At 39.4% G+C, this 25,763-nt stretch overlaps 1 protein-coding gene across 7 annotated transcripts in view; it reads right to left on the bottom strand.

Moving 5' to 3' along the window:
* Positions 1 to 25,763, bottom strand: part of XPNPEP3 (X-prolyl aminopeptidase 3) — a 133,919-nt gene that overhangs the window by 37,635 nt on the left and 70,521 nt on the right. For 6 of the 7 annotated variants that reach the window (XM_075182779.1, XM_075182774.1, XM_075182775.1 and 3 more), the window contains 4 exons: positions 21,741 to 21,943; positions 20,992 to 21,054; positions 19,256 to 19,369; positions 11,127 to 11,212 (listed from right to left, as the gene is read on the bottom strand). In XM_075182779.1, coding sequence (XP_075038880.1) covers positions 11,127 to 11,212; positions 19,256 to 19,369; positions 20,992 to 21,054; positions 21,741 to 21,943 — 466 coding nt within the window. The remainder of the gene's footprint in view (positions 1 to 11,126; positions 11,213 to 19,255; positions 19,370 to 20,991; positions 21,055 to 21,740; positions 21,944 to 25,763) is intronic. The other variant, XM_075182777.1, reaches the window with a different exon arrangement.

The following is a 25,763-nucleotide window of genomic DNA, read 5'->3' as shown; positions in this document are numbered from 1 at the left end:
ATGATGAGCATTTTTGTATCCATTTTAATCAATTTATCAGATTCCATTTGGGAGACAGTGCTATTTTGGGGTTATATATGGCTCGTGCTGGAGTAGGCTTTTAGTTTGAACTGTTAAAACTATTAGAATCTGAGGCACTACCTGTACATACCTCACCATCAATGTCAAATTCATTTTTTAAATAGCAATGTCTCATAGGATAAGACTGAAAGCACGAATAAAACAAGAATAACTGACAATGTGAACAACACTAACCCTCAAACAGAACATAATACGGATGGGAACTCTGCGTCCCATCCCTTTTTCCTAAATGAAATCAGAGAAATAGATTTAACATACAAAAATTCTCTATTCTCTTCCAATTTGGGAGACACCTTGGGGACATTCCAAAGCTCCCCTAGGGGATGTTACTCTCAGACAAAGTTGTGTCCAAAGCTATCTTCTTTAGATACAAATATATTAAATCCAGTAAAATTTTGTAAAAGTATAGATGGAGGACCAGGTTTCCACAACTGATTGCCCGAGACGCAGTGTCACTCTCAGGAACTCTCAGATTTGGTATATTGGGCCAAGTTGTTTTCATACACTTGCTTCCCTGCAGAAAAATAAGCCTTCTGAATCATAGCCTTAATCTATCTGGCAACGATTTGCTGGTCAGCCTCTCTTCTGCACTTCATAAAGAAGCAGAAGGCTATCCTATGCATGGATAAAGTACTATTTACATAGATCCTAAAGGCTCTGACCACATCTAACAACTGCATATACTCTTCACATTCCAATGATGAGTTTTATCCTAGAGCAGGGTTAACTATATCCTGGTTCAAGTGAAATATTGAAACCACCTTAGGCTGCAAGTATGGTTTGGAACACAGTTTGGCTAATTCTGATACTTTTCTTGCTGAAACAATGGCCAGTAAAAATGTGACTTTCCAAGTAAGAACTTTGAAATAAATCTGAAGGCTCAAATGGTGGACTAATAGACTACATTTAGGAGTAGAGAAGAACCACTTGGATGGAGGCTCAAAGACATACCCTCTTTTTAACAAAGTCACCTCACTCCATGTCGTTGATGACAGATTGCGACTGGATCACTGATAAATAACTTTTGGTATGAATTTATTTAAAGGAAATAGCGCAGGCCGCTGATTTATAGAAATTGCCAATGCACTTATTTTTTATATTATGTATATTGTGAGATAGGAAATTGTTATCTCTGAAACCAGGGTAGAAAAGTTGTTTTTTTCTGTTAACCCTTTCTAAAGGAAATACCTTATTTCTGATGTATATATCTGATACAATGAGCTTTTGTTTACAAAGCCTTCTGTGTATTGTGTTGTGGGAAACTGGCTTGTTTTTGTTGTTCTGTGTGAATATGTATTCCAAACGGTCTGAAAAAAGGCCCCTTGCTAATTAGATCTTTTGATGTGTGACGGTCCAACATTGAAGGTAGGAACTTTTAATTAAGACTGGCTCCTGGATTCTCTGCATCTGAAAACCAGGTATAGGACATCACAGCGTTTCTAGAATTTCACATACAAATGTAAATATCGTTAGCTTGCAATGCATGTAAATTTATGTTTTGCTAAGCAGGGTACATCCTGATTCTAAAAATAGCCTGTGTCCAAATCTGTATAAATGCACTGACTTGTACACTGAAATGTATTCTTCTGATTTCAACTGACCTGATCACTAGGACCTTTAACCAGTGAGAGCAAAAAAACATCACTTGCTTCAAGACCAGCTTGAAAACATCTTCAATATTGCTGTATTCCTGTGATCTGCAGATTGGACCCAAAATATAATCCGTTCTCTGACTGTCTGAGGTTTGGACCCAAGCTTTTCCAGTACCACCGCTCTGCCTGCTACCCATGCAGCCCTGGTTAGTGTGATAGACCAGGGGGGGATCCATCCACCGCAACCCTGATCTATAGTGAGAGGCCAGGTGTACCCGCCCAGGCACACCAGCAACGAGGTACACTAGCAACGAGGTACACTAGCAGCGTCAGTTACCCAGAAGGAACGTGGTCCTGAGTGCCATAGAAGGAGCTCAGTGGTGGTAGCAGGCCCCTCCCACTGCGGCAGGAGGGGTGTATTCGGAATAACGAAAGGGGACGATGGCAAAGTAAGCCCAGCCGGTTGCCAGCAACAACAGACAGGGTGGCATAGGCGGTCCATCCTGTCACACAGATTAAGTAGACTCCATCCTGAATTTGTCTACCTGCATCTACAGGTTTAGGGAAAACGGGTACAGAATGGGCCTGTAGTCAAATTCGGTTTCTGTATGAAAAACAGGTTTGAGCAACAAACCAAACCCTGCTGCTTCTTCAGGACTGAGACAATCACCGCCACACAAAAATAGGGACTCTGACGGGCCAGTCTTCTGTCTCTGTCGAGGGATAGAGGAGAGGCACCAAGACGTAACCTATTTTTAACATGCCTCTAAGACATGAGTCCGAAGACCTGATTCATTGGTCCCAAAACAAAAAGAGATAGGGCTCTACTATGGATCTTTCTGGGTGAGGAGGGATCCTGTCATATGGACTGTTTTCAGTGGGCTTCGAACCAAAATGCCTGCTCAAGCCTCTTTACCCCTTTGATGCTTCCTCCCATGTGTGGCAAAAGGCTGGCTCCTCACAGAAGTTCCTCCATTTTCCCTGAGAATTAAAAGGGCAGGAACTTCTGGCTGCTTGACTTAGAGACACTGAATGAAAGAAGAGCGCCTTTTCTGCCTGAGAGATGATTTGTCCAATTCAGGATCGATGAGCACATAACCCTCAAAAATTAGCGCTCCTAAGTTATTTTTGTGCCCTTATCTGCCTCCCATGACCCAAGTTAGAGAGTACTGGCTGCTACCGCCAAGGCTGATGTTCTGGCATCAAATACAGGGTCTCCCCAATACTCAGACACTTCACTTACATGACAATGACAGTAACTTCGAACTCAGCATCTCTGGTTATTTGCCTCACCAAGCTGCTTAAGCCCACTTTTCTACCGTTTTGAACACCCATGCGGCCACAAGAATTGTTCTGAGCAATGTACCTTCAGCGTCACAAACTTACATTTCCTGTCCGTGCAGTCCATAAAAGAAGCAGCATTTGGAATAAGAAAAGGGGTGAATTAGTGAGACAGGCCACTAGGTAGAATCTCCCATTTTCCCACATATCCTTATGCGAAACAGTAGTTGAGCTAGAACCTCTGCGGTACTTAAAACTTCCTATTTGGTTCTTCAGACCTCTCCCAAGAATACTTTCAAGTGCAGGGAGGATGGAATGGAAACTGAGCCTATTTCCTTTTGAACAAGGCAATGAACTGAACCTGAATATTAAGGACTTATTGATCTGCTAACACCAGTTCCTCAACACCCGAGGAGTCAGTCTTTCTTCTATACATATCCTCATAATCTGAGTCCCCTTGGAATATCTTCCTCCTGAGTGGATTTGGAATCTGCTAGCTAGTCTCCAACAACCTTTCTAGCAAGAATGATCCTTGAACCAAACTAACTTTACATGGTTTTGGACCCAAGGAGGCTCTTAGTACCTGTTGAAGCAGAACAACCTGAGAAGGGTGATCCCCTGCTGGAGTCAATAGGAAAAAATTTGGAGGGATGTGTTCATTCATAGGTTGTGCTGCATGCATTGTCAGTTCCCTGATGGACAGTCTTTTCCCAGGAAAGCTCCAACATCACTACTACTGGTTCTAAACCTCCATGTGGCAGCTTTGCCTGGCATCTGAAACAGGTAAAGTACAAAATGGATTTCCCCAAAAGCAGAGTTATAGCTGGAACAGTTCCCCCTATCATACATGATGGTAGAGACAGTAGGATCAAAAATGAGACTGTAGTACACAGTACAGACAGTAAGTGAATCGATAGACAATATATTTCAGAAATATTGGTAAAATGTACAAAAGTGCAAAGGTGGTGTGTAGAGCACTAAGGTTTTGGCAGACAATTAACAGATATAGAATATATATCTGTCTAGGCAAAATGATTCCCTAATGCAGAGTAACAGGTCTAATACAATATATAGGTAACATGTTTCCCAATTTAGACTAATAGAGAGCCATCTGTCTAATCCATATTTCTCTCTACCAAAAGGCCTACTTTCTATTCCTCAGCAGATAGAACAGTCTGTCAGTTCTGGATGACTTTTCACTGAGGAAAATTCAGCGACGGAGGTGGTGTCTAAGTAAGGGGGAAATACAGCCCTTCCCCCCTTCAAGCCCAGTCTAGATATGCCACGGTCACAGGACAGATCTGCCTGTCATGTCTGTTACTAGTGGAGGGTTGCAGCAGTAGGAGCCTCCACCTCACCACTGTGTTTTACATGACCTAATTGGGGTCGATTGCTGCAAGCTCCTGGTTGAGGGCGAATAGAGCTGTCTGTTGCATAGCTGCTGCTCCCAGCCTACGGTACCTGGCACTGAGGGGCGGTATTTCTGTGGCGTTCAGGAGTGCTGTCTTTTCAGTCAAAAGCTATAACAAGTAACCTGTCTAAACCTACGGGAGCCTTCTGTGTAGGGAGCGGGGGAGGTGGCATCTGAGGCGCCTATCACGCTGCTCCAGTACACAGTGGTGCCTGCAGCACCGCTGACATGCATAGTGAAAAATGAATAAACTAAATTAAAGAAATTAAATGTGCTCTGCTGCCATTGGCAGTTCTGTGTAAAAGCGCCCTACTTCATAAGCACTTAATAAAAATATTGCGGAACTTCAGTGAGAAGGCATAGATTGGGAGGAGTCCAAATAAGTTTTAGTGTAGAATTAGTGAATTATGCTCAGCATCACACACTCTATAGCCCATTGTTAAGCAGTGTCTACCAAATAGGATGACTGAGATAGTCATTTATTCTCATCATATTTTAATCGTGCCACTAATTCGGCAGGCACTTTAAAGAGAACTCACTCACATTAGTCCCTGCCCCAATGGAGCTTACAGTCTTAATTATGTAACATATACAGAGAGAGAGAGAGCAACCTGTCATGGCTTTGGCAGGCACAAAGGGATTTCTTGGGCAAGGAGATCACTTCACTTAGGTGATCAAATCACTTAAGTGCCGCAGCACTGGGCCCTGACGATTGCCCACCTGATTCCTATAACATTTGCACCATGTCAAAATTATTGCCAACGGACTAGCCGAAGTCATTGTGTCATTAGTATATCGTTATGCAGTCATAATCATCCTGGGCTGTCAGACTGCAGAAAACAAAATAAAAGCCCTTTTATCTACACTGCAAACAAGGTGACTGACCATACTCTGGTGGTGGCCTTAGACACAGAGCAGGCGTTTGACAGGGTCCCTTGGCCTTTTATACGTCACACACTATGTGAGATGGACTTCTCGAGGAAATTCCATTGTGGAATAGTAACCCTTTACTTCAGCCAATCAACTGTAATTAAATTAGCTGTAAAACGATTGGCTTTGCCTCATCTTCATTTCAAATTAAATATGTTAAAAGTCAGGGATGTACTTTGTCACCTCTTTTATTTACCCTCCTCATGGAGCCCCTGGCCTCTTATATAAACGTCAACTTGAGTATTAGTGGGATATTGACTGGTCTCCGGGAACGTAAGCTTGCCCGGTATACTGATGATGTGCTCTTGACTAAACTTTAAATCTTGCTCTCCTCCGTTTTCAAATAGCTCCAGTTATATGGGGCTCTCTCAAAGTTTAAGAGCAACTGACCAAACTGAGATTTTATAGCTAAAGGTAAAGCCGGATTTATTGAGTCTTTTGAAGGAAAACTATAAATGCAAACGGCAACATGAGAAGATAAAGTACCTGAGAATTTATCTGACCTATAAACAAAAAAGAAGAAAAGAAAAAAAGCCAAGGGGCCCGGCTTTTGTGAATGGAGGCAGAGGAGTTCCCCAATATAGAAACATAGTATTTGATGGCAGATAAGAACCGCTTGGCCCATCTGGTCTGACCATTTTTTTTTATTAACCTATGGTACCTTAAAGCCTATTTAATCATCTATTCTTTAAAAGGATATTCTTATGTCTATCCCAAGAATGTTTAAACTGCTCTACTGTATTAGCCTCTACCACCTCTGATGGGTGGCTATTCCACTTATTCATTTCCCTTTCTGTGAAGTAGTTTTACCTCAAATTTCCTCTGAACCTATTTCCCTCCAGTTTCAGTGCATGTCCTTGTGTTCTAGTATTTCTTTTCCTTTGAAAAATGTTTCCCTCCTGTACCTTGTTCAAACCCTTGATATAGTTGAAAGTGTCTATCGTGATCCCCCTTTCCTTTCTCTCCTCCAAACTATAGATATTAAGATCTTTGAGTCTTTCCGGGTAAGTTTTGTGCTGTAGGCATGCACCATTTTAGTTGCCCTTCTTTGTAGTCTCTAATGCATTTATATCCTTCTAGAGATATGGCCTCCAGAATTGAACATAGTATTCAAGATGAGGCCGTACCAATGACATATACAGTGGAATTATTACTACTTTATTTCTGCTACTGATTCCTCTCCCTATGCAACCAAGCATCTGACTTGCCTTTCGTCATTGCTTTGTGACATTGCTTATCTGACTTTAAGTCAACTGAAATAGTGACTCCTAGATCCCTTTCCTCTTCAGTAGTTTCCATTATTATGCCATTAATACTATATTTAGCCTCTGAATTTTGAGACCCAAGTGCATGATTTTGCATTTTTTTGGGCATTGAACTGTAGTTGTCACTCTCTTGACCATTCCTCTAGTCTACCTAGATCATCAATAATCTGTTTTACTCCTCCTGGTGTGTCTACTCTGTTGCATATATACTGGTCATATATTCCATTTGGTATGTTTGCCAGATACACAATATACGGCTATGAATCTTTATTGTTTCTAACATGTTGCGATTGTGGATGTGTCAGAGCTGAATACCTATCTTTTAAATTTCTAGACACTGATTGAATAAAAAATTTAAAATTGAAGGATTGTAGAATGATGTGATAATTTTTTTTTTTTATGACTGGCAGTCATGCAGCTATCATGTAGTTGTAATAAAACTTTAGGGCTCAACTGCAAAAGCAATTTCTTGAGCTGCATTCCAAATAGAAAGCAACTTGAGAAATCCATTGAAGAAATAGTGTGAAGTAAACATTAATTGATCCACTGTCCATGATGTTTAGACGTTGTGATAGTGTGGTCTAGAATAAAGGTCAATGGCTTTCTATACTTTGGCGATTTTATCCAACTGCATTTGATCTGGAGCGTAGCTTCAATAACACAATGTGAGGTCACCAAGATAAATGTCTGCATCTTTTGACCACTGTTGAGTCATACAGAGAACATTTTAATCTGTGAATTGAATTGTTAAATTTTTAAATTTTGTACAATGTTCATTGGTTGACTTGACCACTTGTTGATTGCACACAACATACACTATACTGTGGCGCTTTTGAATCAGAACTTGCTAAATTCGTTTACTAGAACTAGTGACGTCAATACAGTTATACAGGACATCCCAAGCTGAGGGCAGATTCCAGGGCGGAGGGATCTGCTGTATTTGTTCTTATCTGCCTTCCAGCAATTTTAGATTCACAAAAACATGGTCAAATAGAAACATCTCTATCAATGCTGGTAAAAAGGAATACAGATTCAACTAAAAAAAAAGATATCTGCTAATTAAAAATGATAAAACATATGAAAAAAAGGTAAAATAAAAGGATTTATCAATTCTTCAGACCTACAGTAAAGCACATTTTTTTTGTATCTCTATAATAGGAAGCACTGGCTGATTTTTAAGTAGGTAAATTAACTGGTTAGCACTAAATGTGTATAAATTTTGTTTATGTTAACATTTTTATTGAAGCAAATCAAAAAGGTACATACAGTGTAAGTGATAGAAACACACAAAAATAATAGGTTCTAGTTAGAAAAAAATTTAATTAAAAAACAAACATCCATCTCCACTTGGGCTGCAAGAGAAAAAAAAAATTTGGGTTTTATATACTAGAACTGAAGCAAAAATTAAAGAGGTGAAATTAGACAGCACTCCTCTCATACAAACTGTTCTTGTTGTGTTGTATCAGTGTCAATGCTGCCATACCTGATACGTATAAAAATAGTCAGGTTCTGGGCGCTTGTAAAGGAAAGGTATATCAATTTAATATGGATAGGTCCACAATACGCTCCGGCCGGAACGAGACAGCTTAGATGTGTTAAACAATTAACATGCATCAATTGACACTGCCGAAAACAATGATAATGGTAAAAAACACTACAAACTCAGTGTGATTGCAAATATGGTTAGAGTGCACTTGCAAGCTACTAAAATATGAAATGACAATTGATATGAACCGCAAAAAGAAAATGTAAGGAAATATAATGTCCAGAGTTGTAAAATAAAAATGTTGGTGATGATGAAAAATGCAAGCAAAAATGAAATTGGTAGCCGTTACTCACATGAAGCAGGGATGTCTGGCTGTCTATAATGCAGACAGGCACTTAGTAGCAGTCCCAGAGTCTGTGCTGATGAGGTTAGATATAACGTTGATTACAATGATAAAAAGCACCCAGCAGAATGCCAATTATTAAAACAAGAATGAGGAAGAAAGTTCTTCTAGTTCCTAAAAGGAAATCCTCTCCTTCTTGTTGAAAGAAAAAATGATCCCGCTCAAATAGCGTGTGCACGCAGCGGTATATCTCCGTGTTGAGATTAAATGTATGGATATCAAAATGCCTCCAATAATGGACAGGTACCCAGCAGAATATAGGTGGTGATGATCCAAATGTAGTCCTCCTAATCCCCAACGTAGTCTCTCTCTTTCTCATAAAGTTGAGGCTAAACAGGGGAAGCAGTAGTGCCGGTGCGGATGAGCGCATACACGCTACAGGCTGGTCTCCGATGTGGATGTAGTCCTCCTAATCCCCAAACGTAGTCTCTCTCTTTCTCATAAAGTTGAGGCTAAACAGGGGAAGCGGTAGTGCCGCTGCGGATGAGCGCATACACGCTACAGGCTGGTCTCCGATGTGGATGTCTGTATATGGTAATGTAAGATGCTAGCATGCTAGTAAGTTGAATAAAACTGAGTTGAGGGACAGTCTCCAACGCGTTTCGCCCGGTAGCAATGGCCAGTGGGCTTCCTCAGGGATAGTAATGTCCAACTGGTCTTCCTAGCCAGTTTTTAAAGAGATCCGGATGTGCCAATCAGCCAAGAGGCAATGGAGTAATTAAGTAATTAGTGAATAAATCTGAGTACTGGTGATTGCACAACAATCCAACAGTCATGATGGAAAAAAAACCAAAGAAAACAATAGTGCACTAGTTGCAAAACAAAAGAGCATGTTTGAACATATATAGAAAAATATATATAAATAGATCTGGTTGCATAAATATTAATGGGTGATGTACATGGTATATATATATGAAATGAACAAAAATAAATAATAAAAATAAATAAAATAAAAAAAATAAAAAAAAAAAATAAAAAAAAAATAAAAATAAATTAAAATTAAAAAATATAAAAAAAAATAATTTTTTTTAAAATAATTATTATTTTTTTTATTTTTTTTTATTTTTGTTCATTTCATATATATACCATGTACATCACCCATTAATATTTATGCAACCAGATCTATTTATATATATTTTTCTATATATGTTCAAACATGCTCTTTTGTTTTGCAACTAGTGCACTATTGTTTTCTTTGGTTTTTTTTCCATCATGACTGTTGGATTGTTGTGCAATCACCAGTACTCAGATTTATTCACTAATTACTTAATTACTCCATTGCCTCTTGGCTGATTGGCACATCCGGATCTCTTTAAAAACTGGCTAGGAAGACCAGTTGGACATTACTATCCCTGAGGAAGCCCACTGGCCATTGCTACCGGGCGAAACGCGTTGGAGACTGTCCCTCAACTCAGTTTTATTCAACTTACTAGCATGCTAGCATCTTACATTACCATATACAGACATCCACATCGGAGACCAGCCTGTAGCGTGTATGCGCTCATCCGCAGCGGCACTACCGCTTCCCCTGTTTAGCCTCAACTTTATGAGAAAGAGAGAGACTACGTTTGGGGATTAGGAGGACTACATCCACATCGGAGACCAGCCTGTAGCGTGTATGCGCTCATCCGCACCGGCACTACTGCTTCCCCTGTTTAGCCTCAACTTTATGAGAAAGAGAGAGACTACGTTGGGGATTAGGAGGACTACATTTGGATCATCACCACCTATATTCTGCTGGGTACCTGTCCATTATTGGAGGCATTTTGATATCCATACATTTAATCTCAACACGTAGATATACCGCTGCGTGCACACGCTATTTGAGCGGGATCATTTTTTCTTTCAACAAGAAGGAGAGGATTTCCTTTTAGGAACTAGAAGAACTTTCTTCCTCATTCTTGTTTTAATAATTGGCATTCTGCTGGGTGCTTTTTATCATTGAAATCAACGTTATATCTAACCTCATCAGCACAGACTCTGGGACTGCTACTAAGTGCCTGTCTGCATTATAGACAGCCAGACATCCCTGCTTCATGTGAGTAACGGCTACCAATTTCATTTTTGCTTGCATTTTTCATCATCACCAACATTTTTATTTTACAACTCTGGACATTATATTTCCTTACATTTTCTTTTTGCGGTTCATATCAATTGTCATTTCATATTTTAGTAGCTTGCAAGTGCACTCTAACCATATTTGCAATCACACTGAGTTTGTAGTGTTTTTTACCATTATCATTGTTTTCGGCAGTGTCAATTGATGCATGTTAATTGTTTAACACATCTAAGCTGTCTCGTTCCGGCCGGAGCGTATTGTGGACCTATCCATATTAAATTGATATACCTTTCCTTTACAAGCGCCCAGAACCTGACTATTTTTATACGTATCTAACATTGTTGGGAGTTTAGGGGTCCCCGATACACTCTCAGGTTCGCATTTGGCTGCTTCATATATTTGGAGGAAGCGCAGCCTATCCCTCTTTTTCAACCATGCTGCCATACCTGAGTTGACATATTGTGAGAGAATGGTTAGAGAATTCCAGAAATAAAGATTAGAAATCATGACACCAGGTGATTCCAATGGAAAAGAAATGATTGTCTTGCCCAACTATCTAGCCAGATAAATTGTTTTCACCTTACTAAATGTCAAACAATCAATTTCTCTTATACTCACCTGCCATTCACTGGCCATGTACGTGTTATGTCGCTTACATAGCAAGATGCTTCACAACCTCCATCCACCAGAACCATATCGCCAGACTAAAATCAACAAACAAATATTATTTGTCAGAAACACTTGTTGCTACTATTCTGCTCTATACTTGAATCTTTGTATTGATTAATGTTTTTGGTATTCACTGTGTGTAACCTTGTGTCATTTTGTTTTAGACTTGTTGAAAGGCTATTCCATCGATTCTGCAACAAGTTTCATATTTTACTACCTCCACATCTCAATCTTTAAACTCTTTCCTGTCTCTCAGACAACACTTTTCTTGGGCACAGCAGTGCAACCAGGGAATGCAGATGACCAGACATACAAGTCATTCACCAACCATATTTACCATATGGAGAAAGCTTCTGTACAGTATCCGTTTGATTTTTCAGCATGGAACCTCACATGGTGAAATGTTTAGACCAGGGTTTCCCAAACCCAGTCCTCAGGGCTACCCAACAGTGCAGGTTTTCCATATCTCCTTGCTGGAGCACAGGTGTATTCATTACTGACTGACACATTGTAACAGATCCACATGTGGTCCTAATTATGTCACATGTGATCCAGAAAACCTGCACTGTTGGGGAGCCCTGAGGACTGGGTTTGGGAAACCCTGGTTTAGACAATTTGTAAAACGTGACCAAAGTAACTAGTGTAAGTGATTGTGTGCATCTAGAAAAGCAGTGCAATGACTTTCCATCAGATTTTAAAATGTACCCATCATGCATAGTACAGACTGAATAAAAGCCTAATTGCAAAATTATAAACACACATGGCTCGTTGAGACAAATCAGATATAATACTCCATTTCTGTGTCAAACATGCCTTAGGCATCATTTAATTTATCTGTTGGTGTGGGCAAAAATTCCGTCAACACTGAGCTTATGTGATAATTAAGAGACAATGAAAGCATGCAGCTTGATGTCACAAGATATTTCTCAGAAGCACACTCTGCATGAGCTATCTGTAACTTTGGAATTAAAAACAGAGAAGCTTGCTCAGGCTATAAAATCCACTCTATACTTCTATTTAGGTCCCTAATAAATTAAGTTTGTCCTGAAAATTTGGGTGAATCAGGAGTATGAACTGTGGGAATATTAGTACTACAAGTTAAACATTTTGGGTGAAAAAGGGGACACATCGGAACCCTAACTGAACATGGCAGTTCTTATCCATATTTGCTGCTAGTGTGGTCTTTTCAGATATCTGTTTAATGTGTGGTTGTGTAGATGACAGGTCCACTTTAAGTATTGCTGGTCTAAAAGCTCTTTTACCAAATTGAAAATTGATGCAGAAAGGGGATGTGAGCGGTAGCACCAATGAAAACCCACAATGATCGTGATTGCAGCTTCTCTTTGGTCCTCCTGCTTGCACCCACTTTCAAAATGTTACACAGCCCCAGTTGTCACCTAAAATTATCTGCTCCCACCCTATGTGGTAATTCAATTTTAAGAGGGGATGCCACTATAAATCTCCACTCTCCCATGTCTCAAAGTGTAATTTTGATTAAATCTTTAGGATTGTATATTTAACAGTTAGTTAGCTATATTTGTCTTTAACAAGATAAAAACCTAAGATTCCTACAATGAATGAAATACTTTTCATTCACTAGTTACTTTGAATGGTAATTAAGTTTCATGTGAAACCTAATCTATATGTAAAAAAAACAAAAACTAGATTTGCACATATATTAAGTATACTCACAAGTCTTTTGTATTATTCACAAGTCATACGTTAAACACTTAAGCTAGGTACACGCTACACAGTTTTCGTCCAATAATCGGCTCAATCAGCCGACATACGACCGCTCATTCAAAAGTTGGGTCAGTGTGAGTAGTGACACGATGTTCAAAAGTCTGTCCAAATGGACGATTGTCGCCTCATTTGGTTGGTCGTACCGTTTAATATTTTCGTTCCAATCTCGTTTCCGTTGTGTAGTGTGTATAAACTTCCGACCGATCCACGACAATCCTCCGATACCTCCTCGACCTGGGGGGCGTGTGTATGTACATTTGTAATGTCTGTACCAGTCCCACGTGGTGCGGTATACGCACATCACAGTCTTGTGTTTTATATAGATGTGCATTGCACCTGTCTGGCTGCAGACCATTACACGTGTATAAAGCATGTGTGTTATTACCCTTTGTATCTATGTTGGCAATATATTCTCATTTAACCTTTATTAACTAATATTTGTAAAATACCCTGAAAAAAACCACACAGTGTTCATGCAACAGTTTTATTGCAGGCGGGTAAAAAAAAAAAAAATTATATAAAATTTGTATATTAGAATTTGACACGTGAAAAAAAAAAAAGGGTACTAGTGGTTTGTGGCACAACAGTTGCCAACAGCATATACATGTCATCAAAAGTATTATCAAGGTTTTTAATTTTTTTCTTGATGTTGGCTATATTTCCTTTCATTTCTTTAAAATATTCCTGGAGCTTTGCAACATTTTTTCCTTCCTCCAAACTTTCACCAGATATGACGATGGTATCTATGAAACAAGAAAAAAAAAATGTTTACCATTACACTTCTATAGCTGTAATAAAGTTAATAAAAGTTTTAATCCTACACCAGAAATGTGCTCACCTTGCACACTGCCCGAGATCAGTTTGTGTTGTGGTCCCTCTGGCACATTTATTTTTTCTTGTTTGATAACAAGTGTTACATCAGTGGTACCTACACTGGCCTTCTCACGGTTAATTCTTCCTTCTGACAAAACAATAATCATGCGTTTGCATTGGTTCATGTGAAAGTAGAATGATATACATAAAGTACTTCAAACAGGTACACTACACGTGCTACTCACTTTTTTTAATGTTTCTACGAATTCACTCCAGTCTCCTTTCTTCTTTATTTTTAAGGTCCGACCACCTCTTCTGGACTTGGAATTTATTTATTTTCTTTCCAAGTTTTTCCTTCAGTAATCACAGTAGTTTTTGCATTATCACTTCCTTTCTATTAACTTTTCAGTACTTTCGCTTTTGACAGTCGTACTGGTCCAGTCATCTCCACCTCTCTTGGGCTCATTGACTTTGCTCTTTTAACTGCAGTAAATTCTTCTTGAACATCTCCATCCCCCACCGTAACTTTTCCAAAATTTGTTGGCCCTTCCAGCACCATTTCAGAGTACGTCTCCGTCTCCATTGCTCCAACCCCCACTAACACTTTCTCCTCACTCGCCATCTTCTCACGTTCCTCGGTGCAAGACAGGCTCCTCTATAATTTTATACACTCAGACATGGGCGTTTGTTTTTGCTGTGTACCAATCAGCGATGATGCCTGCAGAGAATGGAGCATTGTGGGTGATGCCTATTCCTGTATAATAACCTCTTGTATGAATTTCATTTTTCTATAACTTTAACCCGTTCATGACCATTACATACAAAGGGATTTTACGATTGTTCGGAGCTGTACATTCGTTAACATATACGGTAAGTTCTTTGTGATTGGTGCATACATGTTTACTTGCATTGGTTTATTGTACAGCACAGATGGGAAATAGGTTTATTTTTATTATAGCCAAACAGAACACAATGGCTTACGAAAGAAATGCTGACCTAATGAAGGATTTTATTGAGACCTACAGGGCTCACCCATGTTTGTGGAAAGCCAAATCCAAAGATTATTGAAACAGAATGATGCGGAACACTGCGATGCAAGAGCTTGTTAAAGCATGTCTGCCATATCACCCTGGAGCAACTGTTGAATGGGCAAAAAGCAAGATCCAGAACCTTAGGACTGTGTATAAAAAAGAATTAAATAAAGTTGATACAGCCAAAAAATCAGGAGCTGCAGCTAAAGACGTGTATGTGCCAAAGCTATGGTACTTTGATCTGTTACACTTTGTGAGGGACCAAGAAACACCACGTACGTCCACTAGCAGCATGCCCACAGACAGCAGTTCATCCACAGAGGTAGAGCAAGCATATGATATACCTGCAAGTGGCACAGTAAGTACAGTACATTATGATGTTGCCATGTAACAGATTTATTCAGGTTAAAAGAATCAACAACACAATAACAATACATAACATGTATATAAACAGTTGTCATAAGCAATCATTCTGCCATGGCACAACACCATCTCCGTTGAAATAGGTAAGGTACGCTTCCCGATTTAATTTTGCCAATATACTACAATTATTAGAGTGTCCACACTCTAATGGTGTCAAGCCCACTACCTCCATGTCTTCGGCATTAGTTTCCACATTGGCAGTGGTACGTCCACTGTTGCTTTTATGTTGTAGAAAGCTATGCAGATCACAACAGGCCATCACTACTTTGTCGACTTTGTCCAAACGCAAGTTTATTGCAGAATGAAAAACTCGGAACCTGTTACTTAGAATCCCAAAGGCATTTTCAACTACACGTTGAAAAGGCACGTGACAGTCTGTAATTAAATATACACCTTTCAATGCTCAGGTTTCTTTGTGGGTACAGTTTTAAAACATTTTTGTGCAATACAAAGGCGTCATCTGCCACAAACACAAAGTTTAGTCCATATTTTGTGCTACTTCGCGATGGAAGGTTAAGGGCATTGTTTTGTAGTTTGTTATGGAAGGTAGTATGCTCCAATGGCCCTCCATCTGAGACTCTTCCATTTTTTCCAATGTCCACAAATAAGAATTCATAGTTCGCATCCACTATGGCCATTAAAATAATGCTAAAAAATCCTTTGTAATTATAGTAGAAAGATCCACTGTTTGATGGTGGCATAATTCTGACATGTTTGCCATCAATGGCACCACCGCAATTTGGAAAATTCCATAGCCTCTCAAAGTCTTCCACTATCACTTTCCAGTCTTTCTCTGTTGATGGAAACTGAAACATAAAGACGTGTAAATAGTTTACATTTGAACCTGCATGCAATTGCATACCCTCATTCTTTTGCTCTTTTTCAGCCTGCACTCCTGTCTGATGGCCTCTTGCTGGATGTTGAAGGCCAGGAAGCTACAACAAGTAATTGCACTGCACGTGAAAGCCAGCTAACTGCTGACAGCCAGGACCGTGACCCAAGCTGGTACACTAGCAAAAAACATTCAGAAGCGAAAGAGACGTAGAATAAGGGAAATACAAGAAAGTGATGCACTAACAGAAAAGATGCTTGATTGCGCTAACACTTTGATAACAAAAACAAAGGAACGGGACACATTTGAGTTCCTAGGAGCAACAATAGCTAGCAAAATGTTAAGTAGTAGCAAGCGCATACAAGATGAAATGGAGCGGCTGCTGTGCGACCTCATGTGTAGGGCTACCACTGAAGATTTGTGGCCGGACAGTTATTTTCCCATCTAACCGCAGACACAAACAATCATACACATTTCACACAGCACAGTTGCAGCATGCTACCATTAGCGGACAAAGCGTAATGTCTCAACCGTTTATGACATCCACACCAATAGCATCAGGAAGGATGCCACATTACGCTGGGGACACAAGCGAAATTTTGCACTACCAACAATTATAAACTGTTGCTCTGGTCCAAATAATGAATGCTTTGCATGTTACAAGTTAAATATATTTTTACAATTCTATGTATGGTAATATGTATGGTAATAAACCGCTATTTTTATAATAAATACTATTGCTTTTGACCAACCTTCAGAGAACTTCGATGATGGCATCACAGGTGTCAGGCATTATCATGCCAAGAGCTTGAGGTGAAATAGCTGTACTTAAGATCTGCTAGTGTTCTCCCTGTTGCCAAAAATCTTAGTGCTTCCACCAGTCTTTGCTACAGCGATATGGGTCTCCTTAAATGGGAGTTCTCGATCTGGATGAGTTCCTGAAAAGTGGCATCATTCATACGAAGAAAATTCTTAAAGTCATCTGGGTTGTTGTCCCGTATCTCCTGTAGCAGGAGCATATGAGAGAACGTGTCTCTCCTCTTGAACCAATCTTTGCTCCAACAAGATCTACTCTTTCTCCTTCTTTCTCTTTGGTTCCGTACCTGCAGTCTTCTTGCCACAACAAGCAGGAAAAGTGCTGTTGCTTTTCGTTATACTACTGTAGCCATTGTAGGTTTACAAATAGGAATGAATGAAGTGACAGTGTTGCCTTGTCTTTTTATGCGGTTTTGGGTGTCAACTATAGCGAAAGCTCTGCCCCTTTATGCTAATGTCTTTGCAACATTGTTACATGCCCTGCAAATGTTGCTTCAGTGTGTACGAAATTGCAATCATTGCTCACGACAACATGGCTGTAAAAAGTCGCTAAATGGACGTCCGCTCTTCTCTTTATCATAAACAAGGCTAGTGTGTATGCAGTCCATGGACCGAGCGATCGGACCATCGATCGCATTTAAAATTGATCGGCATAAAAAGTTGGTGGAAAATTCTGTAGTGTGTACCCAGCTTTAGTTGTGGAAAGTCATTTCTGACTGGGAACCAACCCTTGATTAACATTCTCAGATAGATTAGACTCTCTGTTCAATATCTTAATAATAAGATAAGAATGTTTTACAATCTTGGAAAATGTCACTATCATACCTGTTGTTAAATCCTTATCAAGTCAAAATATGATTTCACTATTTGTAATATTTCTAATTAAGATTTATCTGTTAATTGACCAAAATGTAATGTTTTATTAAATAAATGTATTATTTACTTTAAGCAACTAGTTCAGATAATCAATTATTTTAATACATGCTTACCTATGTAAAAGCATATTTTGCACTTTGGCCTTCTACGGACACATGAAATTGATCTTGCACCCAATGTTATTAAATTAATGTGAAAAGTTGTCAGAGACTGACGTTTGGTTGAAGCAACAGGATACCCCCTAGCATTTAAAATAAGCTATTCAGACATGGGATTTTAAGACAAGGAATGTTTAGACACACCTAGTGGAAGCTGTACCTGTGAAAACTAAATATGCCAGCAATCTACTGACATTTATGGCATTAGTTAAAACACTTTATGTGTGGATTTGTATATTTTATGTGCCACCTTCCATTTTAATTACTTCTGTGCTTCAAATGCTCAATGCTTAACTCATGTGCCCATTTACTTCTACAGGTGGCAATGAAAAGGAGAAACAGGAGCACACACAATCACAAGAGTTTACTATATAAAATGCTTGGTCTGGTGTGGCAAATGATGCTTCTAACAGATTCCATGTTTTTGGATGGGAACAAACTAATAAAAATAATAGTAAGCACTTTTATATATAGTGTCAAATGATCACAATACACAATGTTTCAGCAATTCAATCATATGATCATTTTCAGAAGGGTTTAAAATTCTAAAGGAGTTCTTGCACAATGATATTAAGCGTTCAGGCTACAATTTATTGATCTGCCTTGATCTTCATAAAAGCCACACATTTCATGAGATTTCTTGTATTTGTTTTCCTCAGTTTCCCAGAACCTCATCCTCAGTGTCGTCGGGGCATGGAAATGGTACAGGACACATTTATTACTTTCATTTGATAACTATTGCTTAATTCTCTGCTGCAACTGTTTAACTGTTATGATCCCCTCTGTGTGTTGTCTGTGATTGCAAAAACACTAGAGCAACAAACAAAGGGGTATATTTACTAAACTACAGGTTTGAAAAAGTGGAGATGTTGCCTATAGCAATCAGATTCTAGCTGTCATTTTGTAGAATGCTCTAAATCAGGCCTGTCCAACCTGTGGCCCTCCAGGTGTTGTGAAACTACAAGCCCCAGCATGCTTTGCCAGTAGACAACCAGTTGATAGCTGGAAGGGCATGCTGGGACTTGTAGTTTCACAAACATCTGGAGGGCCGCAGGTTGACCAGGCCTGCTCTAAATAAACGAAAGCTAGAATCTGATTAGTTGCGATAGGCAACAACTCCACTTTTTCAAACCCAGTTTAGTAAATATACACCAAGACTGAAAAATTACTCAAATCGTAATCTGTGGAATTCTCTATCAGGCATCATATGAGCATGTTATACAATATGTTTTCCTATTAAAACTATATATAATCTAGGAAGCATTACAATAATAGAATGGGGACACAAACTAATACCCCATGCCATGTCACAAAACAAAGAAATATAAGTCAGTCAGACAGTGCTGGTCAAACATGAAACATGCATGATAACTTGCATTTTCTCACCTTGACTATCTGATTATTTTTCACATAATGCAGAGTGTTGGCTCTATTTCCTCCAGCAACCACAGGTGGGTAAGCCAAAATATCAGCACCTCGGGCACGACATTCAAAATCAAACTGGTTGAGAATAAACAATTAATTATACTGGCATTTTACCATACTAGGGAATCTACACCTTTAATCAAACTCTTCCATTCACTGATATAACAGTGTCTGTGGGCTGAAAACCACCACAATTCCCAATAATGATCCTGTTGAAATCAATAGGCTTACTAATGGATATGGCACAAAATGTGATTGAAAGATCACCACTGTCAGGCCTCAATGGACCCGGAAGTAATCCAAACTTGTCAGTTTTGTCCACACAATACAATTGCATTGATTGACCCTTGGTTGAGCAGCAGAACTGGCTAATGCATAGCTAGCTATTCATATACCCATTTCTTCAGGCAGTAGCACACTGCCTCAAGATCCATAACATGATACAAAATGACAAAAGCTGCTGCTATTTATAGAAGTTACAACTTTTCTTTTTACATTGGCTCTCAAGACTTACTATGTTTCTCCCAGCAGAAATGCCTGGAGCAGTGGGCTTGTTGAGATGGGGAAAGACATATTATTGTTTCACACCACCAACTACGATTGATGCTGTGAAATTAATCAATACGTGCATTAAGAAATATTATTATGCTACCTGACAACTCACTAGATTCACTCACTAGATTATTTTGTTCAATCTGGCATTGCTGCACTTGCCACATACACTTCCCTTTTAACTCCTATAAGGGACAAAATAAATCCCCCCCCCCTCCGGGGGGAATCATGACAGCATACAACCTCTTGTAAATACTTAACATGTAGCACAAGGTTATTTTGCAGATTGTGCAGCTGATCTTTATTTGGGTTTAATCACAATCACTTTCATTGCTGACAGGTGTATGCAAATTACCTCTGAACATGATTTTAAATGTGATTTTTTTTTTCAAACACTACACAGACACATTATGAAAGGTGCAAACGTATGCAACCAGGGTTTTGTAGGTTTTTTATTTTCACATTTACCTAACAATTTTCTACTTTTGTGTGACTTGAATTGTGTTGGATGCAAGGTCACATTAAAGGTGAAAAAAGATCTGACATGATTTATCTTGATTTCAGGCTTTACATCACAAACACCTGCAATTTCAGCAATAGAAATTGTGCTGGAAGGACCTTTACATTATTAGTACTCCTACTAAGAAAAGGTTGATTTTGGAATATGACATTTCCCCTTGTTTAGCTCATAGAATAAGTTTTGGACATGTTACATTTATCCTGGCTCTGTGTCGTTTTCTTTCCCTAGCCCACATCCTTATTTGTTTTTCAGTTTCTCAACCTCTATCAGCCTCCCTTATATCATTATATAAACTCCATAAACCAAGTCAACATGGAAGCAATACAAACATTTTACACTCTTTAAAAATGCTCTTTGCTTTGTATGTTGATTCTGTTTGCACTGTCTTGAAATAAAAACATTGTTACAAATAAATAATTAATAATGACCTACTTGACTTCTCCAATATATATGGTAATTGTTTTTTCCTAGCTTGCTTGGTAATAATGTAGACAATAAATAATAAGGGATATCAATAATATACAAAAGGGAGATGTAGTACAATGTATGCCTTAAGCAAATACTATAATGTTAGGTTCATGGATAACAAGATTATTTTCAAGGTCTTTTAGACTGCACTTCTTACCTTGGCATATAGGAAAGCTTCATTCACTGGAGCCTTACTGCAATGCATGGTCTCTATGAATGCCTAGAAGGCAAAAGCAAAGTCATTAAGAGGAAAGAAACAAGGCATCAAATTAACCTCTGCAGATCATAGTTGTATGCATATTACAGTATCTTGTCATCTGGCAAGACATACACTAATTGCACCCAAAGATGCTGTGATTTTAATGGCCAAACTGGTAGTTTTATGTCAAACTGGCCTGAAATTATTACTTATATGGGCCAAAAACATACTATGTACCAATCAAAATTTAATCAAAACAATTTTTGAAAAATGAGTCAGCAAACACTGGTCTGTCAGTGGAAACATTAAATTTCTCTCCATCATTTGTTCAGCCAGCCCAATGAACAATGAGATTTATCCTATTGACTATGTACACAAGATTACAGAAATACTAGAAACCATAGAATATATTTCCATCAACTTGCTAAGCATATTTAGGAAGCCTATATTTAGCAGCTGCATTAACACATGAGGGAGAAACAGAAAACTAGACTAGAATGCAAACAGTGGTATAAATTAATGCTACCTGAACTAAACTGCCCATAATACCAAATAGGTTGGATAGGATTTAGTTGTGTATTACAATATACTTGACACTGTTAGCACACTTCTACTGCCAAACTACCAGAATAAAACATGTGCACATCATTACAGCTCAGAAATGTGGTTAATATACTATATTCACAAGGATTTTCAGAGTTCCATACATGAGAAGAGATGTGGCCTGCTTTCTTCATGAGTTCCAGTTCTGCCTGAGACTTAAGTAAACGAAGCTGCTGTACGAGAAGCTGTGGGGACTTGATCCTATTCCTGTGCTTGACTTTTGAGTCTATTAATGGTTGCAGGAACGTAGAGTGTAAGGAGGGATGAGGTAGTCTGACATAATCATACCACAATGTCACTCCTTCATCTGAAATGTTAAAATGACAGTAAAACAAATGTAATAGCTTTATTTCAAAAGTATTTCTAGTAAATAGTCTTTGTGACAAGTGAACAGTTCTATGTGCAGCAGACAATTCTAGAGTACTGAAGTTCAATGCATAAAAGGCCCAACTGGCATAGCTACTCTGTCCATTTTATCTCATATTTCTATTGAGTTAGGTGAAAACAGATTTATACTATTGAAAATAAACACTGAATAAAAATATCATTCCTTTTGTATTCATATAATGCCTTTGCAGTTGTGGCCAAAAATAGTGACATGCTTTGAATTTTTTGAATTTATTGGCACCTTTGAAAAAAAATAAAAAATAATGAAGAATTCAGACAGGTGCTTCTACTTAACTTTGCAACAGAACTCGCGCCTGTGGTGAGTAACAGCAGACTAATATAAAATCGCATTAAACAAACTTGAATAGAGAAAATGAGTCATTCACCTGTTTTGTGGCACAGTGTGTACTGCAATGAGCATGATAAAAAAAAAAAAAAAAAAGACACCCCAGAGAATTGTCTGTGAAGCATGGACAATCTCAAGGTTACAAATCAATCTCCAGAAACCTTGATGTTCCCATGTCCACCGTATGTAATGTTATAATGAACTTTCAGGCCAATGGCACTGTAGCCAATCTCCCTCTATGTGGCAGCAAAAGAAAACTTGATCGAAGATTGCAGTGCAACATTGTTGGAATGGTAGAGAAAGCACCTTGAGCAACTGCCAAACAGATTCAAGCTAACATAAGGTATGCCAGTTGCAACTCTCACTGACTATCGCCAGCTCAATAAAAGAGGTTATATGGTAGGGCCCAATGCAGTGAGAGAGATGCATAAAAAGCCTAACTTGAGAATGCCAAAACATACCAGAACAAGTCAAATTCCTTCTGGGATACTGTTCTATGGACAGATGAGACCAAATTAGACCTTTTATATAAAAGCTCATCATCCATTAGTTTACAGAAAGCAAAATTAAGATATTTTGCTACTAATACACACACGGGGAAGCCCCTGTCCTCTGAGATGCATTAAAAGCTTTCTTTAGGAGCTCCCTAACATCCAGTGTTACTTCCTTCAAGCGAGGGTCCATATTGAAAGGAGAATAGTTGGAAAGGGTGGCCCAACGCCTGGAGGCAGTTTTTATTACCTCTCATGTGAACACAGGTATACATCAGTGGTTGGCTGTCCAGAGGGAGTGGTCAGATTGTCTCCTGGATAAATCAAGGAGCCGGCTTCGGTTTACTAAACATGGCCAATATTTTGAGTTTGACAAGTGTGGTAGGTTTCTGGCACACCTGGTGTCACAAGTTCATAAGCTTGTACTACTCTGATTGTAAGACCTGGGGGCATCAGAGTACCTGTGAGCATAACTAGCTCTACGGGAAAGGTGGCTTCTATAGGCTAAGACATCTCCATCTGGTTCTACAAGCTCATGATAATAACCGTTAGCCGTAACATTATAACCGGCCAGTGAAGAATTTAGAAAACCTCACTTCCATGATGAAAGCGGGACGAATCCTTCTCCAGCCCAGGTTCTAGTGGGCCGGATTCAAAGTTTATCCCAGATGGCCCAAGGTCTGTCGCATTGTATGCGCAGAAAGAGGCCTCTAGAACTTCACAAGCTCAGAAAAACTTCCCTAGCACCCGTGGTGGAACCCAAACTAAATCTGCAAGATCAGTTCTCTGGGGATAGAGCCTTATTTTCAACTTTAAAGAGAGTTGTAAACTCTATTTTCTTCTGAGGCCTCGTTCATCAGGCTCGAAGCTTCAAAGGGTTGGCATCATAATATCCGTTTTCCAAGGTGACCCTCAGTCTTGGGCATTTAGTCTTGCTACCGCAAGCCCTCCATTACAGTCTGTTGACACATTCTTTAATGCTCTAAGCCTGCTCTATGATGACCCTGACAGATTGGCCTCGGCTGAATCTCACCTTAGGGCCTTGAAACAAGTCCAATGCACCGCTGAAGAGTATTGTGCAGAGTTCAGGCGTTGGTTCACGAGCACCGAGTGGAATGAACCGGCACTTTGGAGTCAGTTCCGCCTGGGCCTCTCTGAACAAATCAAAGACTCCCTGGTGCAATATCCCATACCAGCTACATTGGAGAATCTTATGCAGTTGGTAATTAAAACTGATCGTAGATTCAAAGAATGAAAAGTTAAGGATACAACAATTTCCTCCTACACTCCGCTAACACCTTCTACTTCATCCTTGGAGGTTGCTGAGCTCATGCAGCTAGGATCTTATCGTCTTTCCTCAGAAGAAAGCTCCAAACATCGCATCATGTGTGTCTGCATGTATTGTGGCAACAAGGGCCACCTGCTCCGCGCTTGTCCTAACAAGTCAGGAAATGGTCAAGCCTAGAAGAGAAAAGGGGTGTGCCAAGGTCTCCAAATAATCTCTTATGAACATTCTGCTTTGCTCAATGCACGTGTAGTCTATGGTCTTCAATCCACTAATGTCTCCGCGTTTCTTGACAGTGGTGCAGCTGGTACATTTTTGGATCCCCAGTTGCCTCAGACTCTCTGTATTCCTTCCATTAAGGTGAACTCAAGCATCACCATCTGTGGATTGGATGGTAAACCCCTAATTGGGGGCAGAATTTTCGTTAAGACTCCACCTATTCAGTTGTCAGTGGGTATCCTCCATACTGAGGGGCTCTCATTCTACTTGATCTTATGTCTGTCTGCTCCATTAATCCTGGGGCCCCCTTGGCTTCAGAGTCATAACCCTCTCACTGAAAAAAGGACATCGTTAATTGGAGTCCTGAGTGTTTGTCTACTTGCTTGACTTTGCCTCTCTGAGTTCTTCAGCCTGATCTGGACCCCGTTCCTGCATCATATCAAGAATTTCATGATGTATTTATGAGGAAGGCAGATTCTCTACCTCTTCATCGGGAATATGACTCCGTAATCGACCTTATCACTGGCTTTAAACTGCCTAAAGGATATTCCCTCTCTATTCCCGAGACTCAAGCGATGCAGCAATTCGTAAAGGATAATCTCTAAAAAGGATTAATTCGACCTTCTAAGTAGGTATCTGTTGTTTCTTCGTAGCTAAAAAAGATGGTAGCTTCAGTCCCTGCATTGACTATCGCTGTCTGAACAAAATCACGATCAAGAACACATATCCGCTTCTCCTGATTTCTGTACTTGACCAACTCAAATCAGCCACTATCTTTTCTAAAATTGACTTTTGCGGTGCCTATAACTTTGTGCGGATAAGAAATGGAAGACAGCTTTTAATACTCACGCGGGGCACTATGAGTATTTCGTTATGCCATTCGGCCTCTGCAATGCTCTGGCGATGTTTTAGGATCTCATCAATGAGATCCTTCTGGAGTTATTAGGCAAAAAGGTTGTGGTCTATCTGAACATTTTGATTTATTTACAGTCCCTGGCTCAGCACTCTCAGCATGTCAGAGAAGTTCTGCAGAAACTGTGCCACAGTTATATGCGAAGCTTGAAAAATGCGAGTTCGAGGTTTCCAGTGTGATCTTTCTGGGATTTGTAAACTCCTCCTCAGGATTCTCCAAGTCCGGGCAGTTCTGGATTGGACGCTCCCCACCAATTTGAAAGCCGTCCAGAGATTTCTTGGTTTTGCCAATTAAGAGGTTTATACGTGCATTTTCAACATTAGGGACACCCATTAATGCCCTCATTCGTAAAGGTGCTAATACAGGTAATTGGTCTCCAGCTGCATTAGCAAGCTTCTCAGCTCTAAAAAATGCTATTACCTCTGCACCCATACTTAAACATCCAAACCTAGAACTTCTATTTATTGTTGAAGTAGATGCCTCTGA

The sequence above is a fragment of the Mixophyes fleayi genome, chromosome 8, assembly GCF_038048845.1.
Source record: "Mixophyes fleayi isolate aMixFle1 chromosome 8, aMixFle1.hap1, whole genome shotgun sequence".
Lineage (NCBI taxonomy): Eukaryota > Metazoa > Chordata > Amphibia > Anura > Limnodynastidae > Mixophyes > Mixophyes fleayi.
Note: the sequence above shows the minus strand (reverse complement) of the source record. Positions and strands in the feature narration are given on the sequence as shown.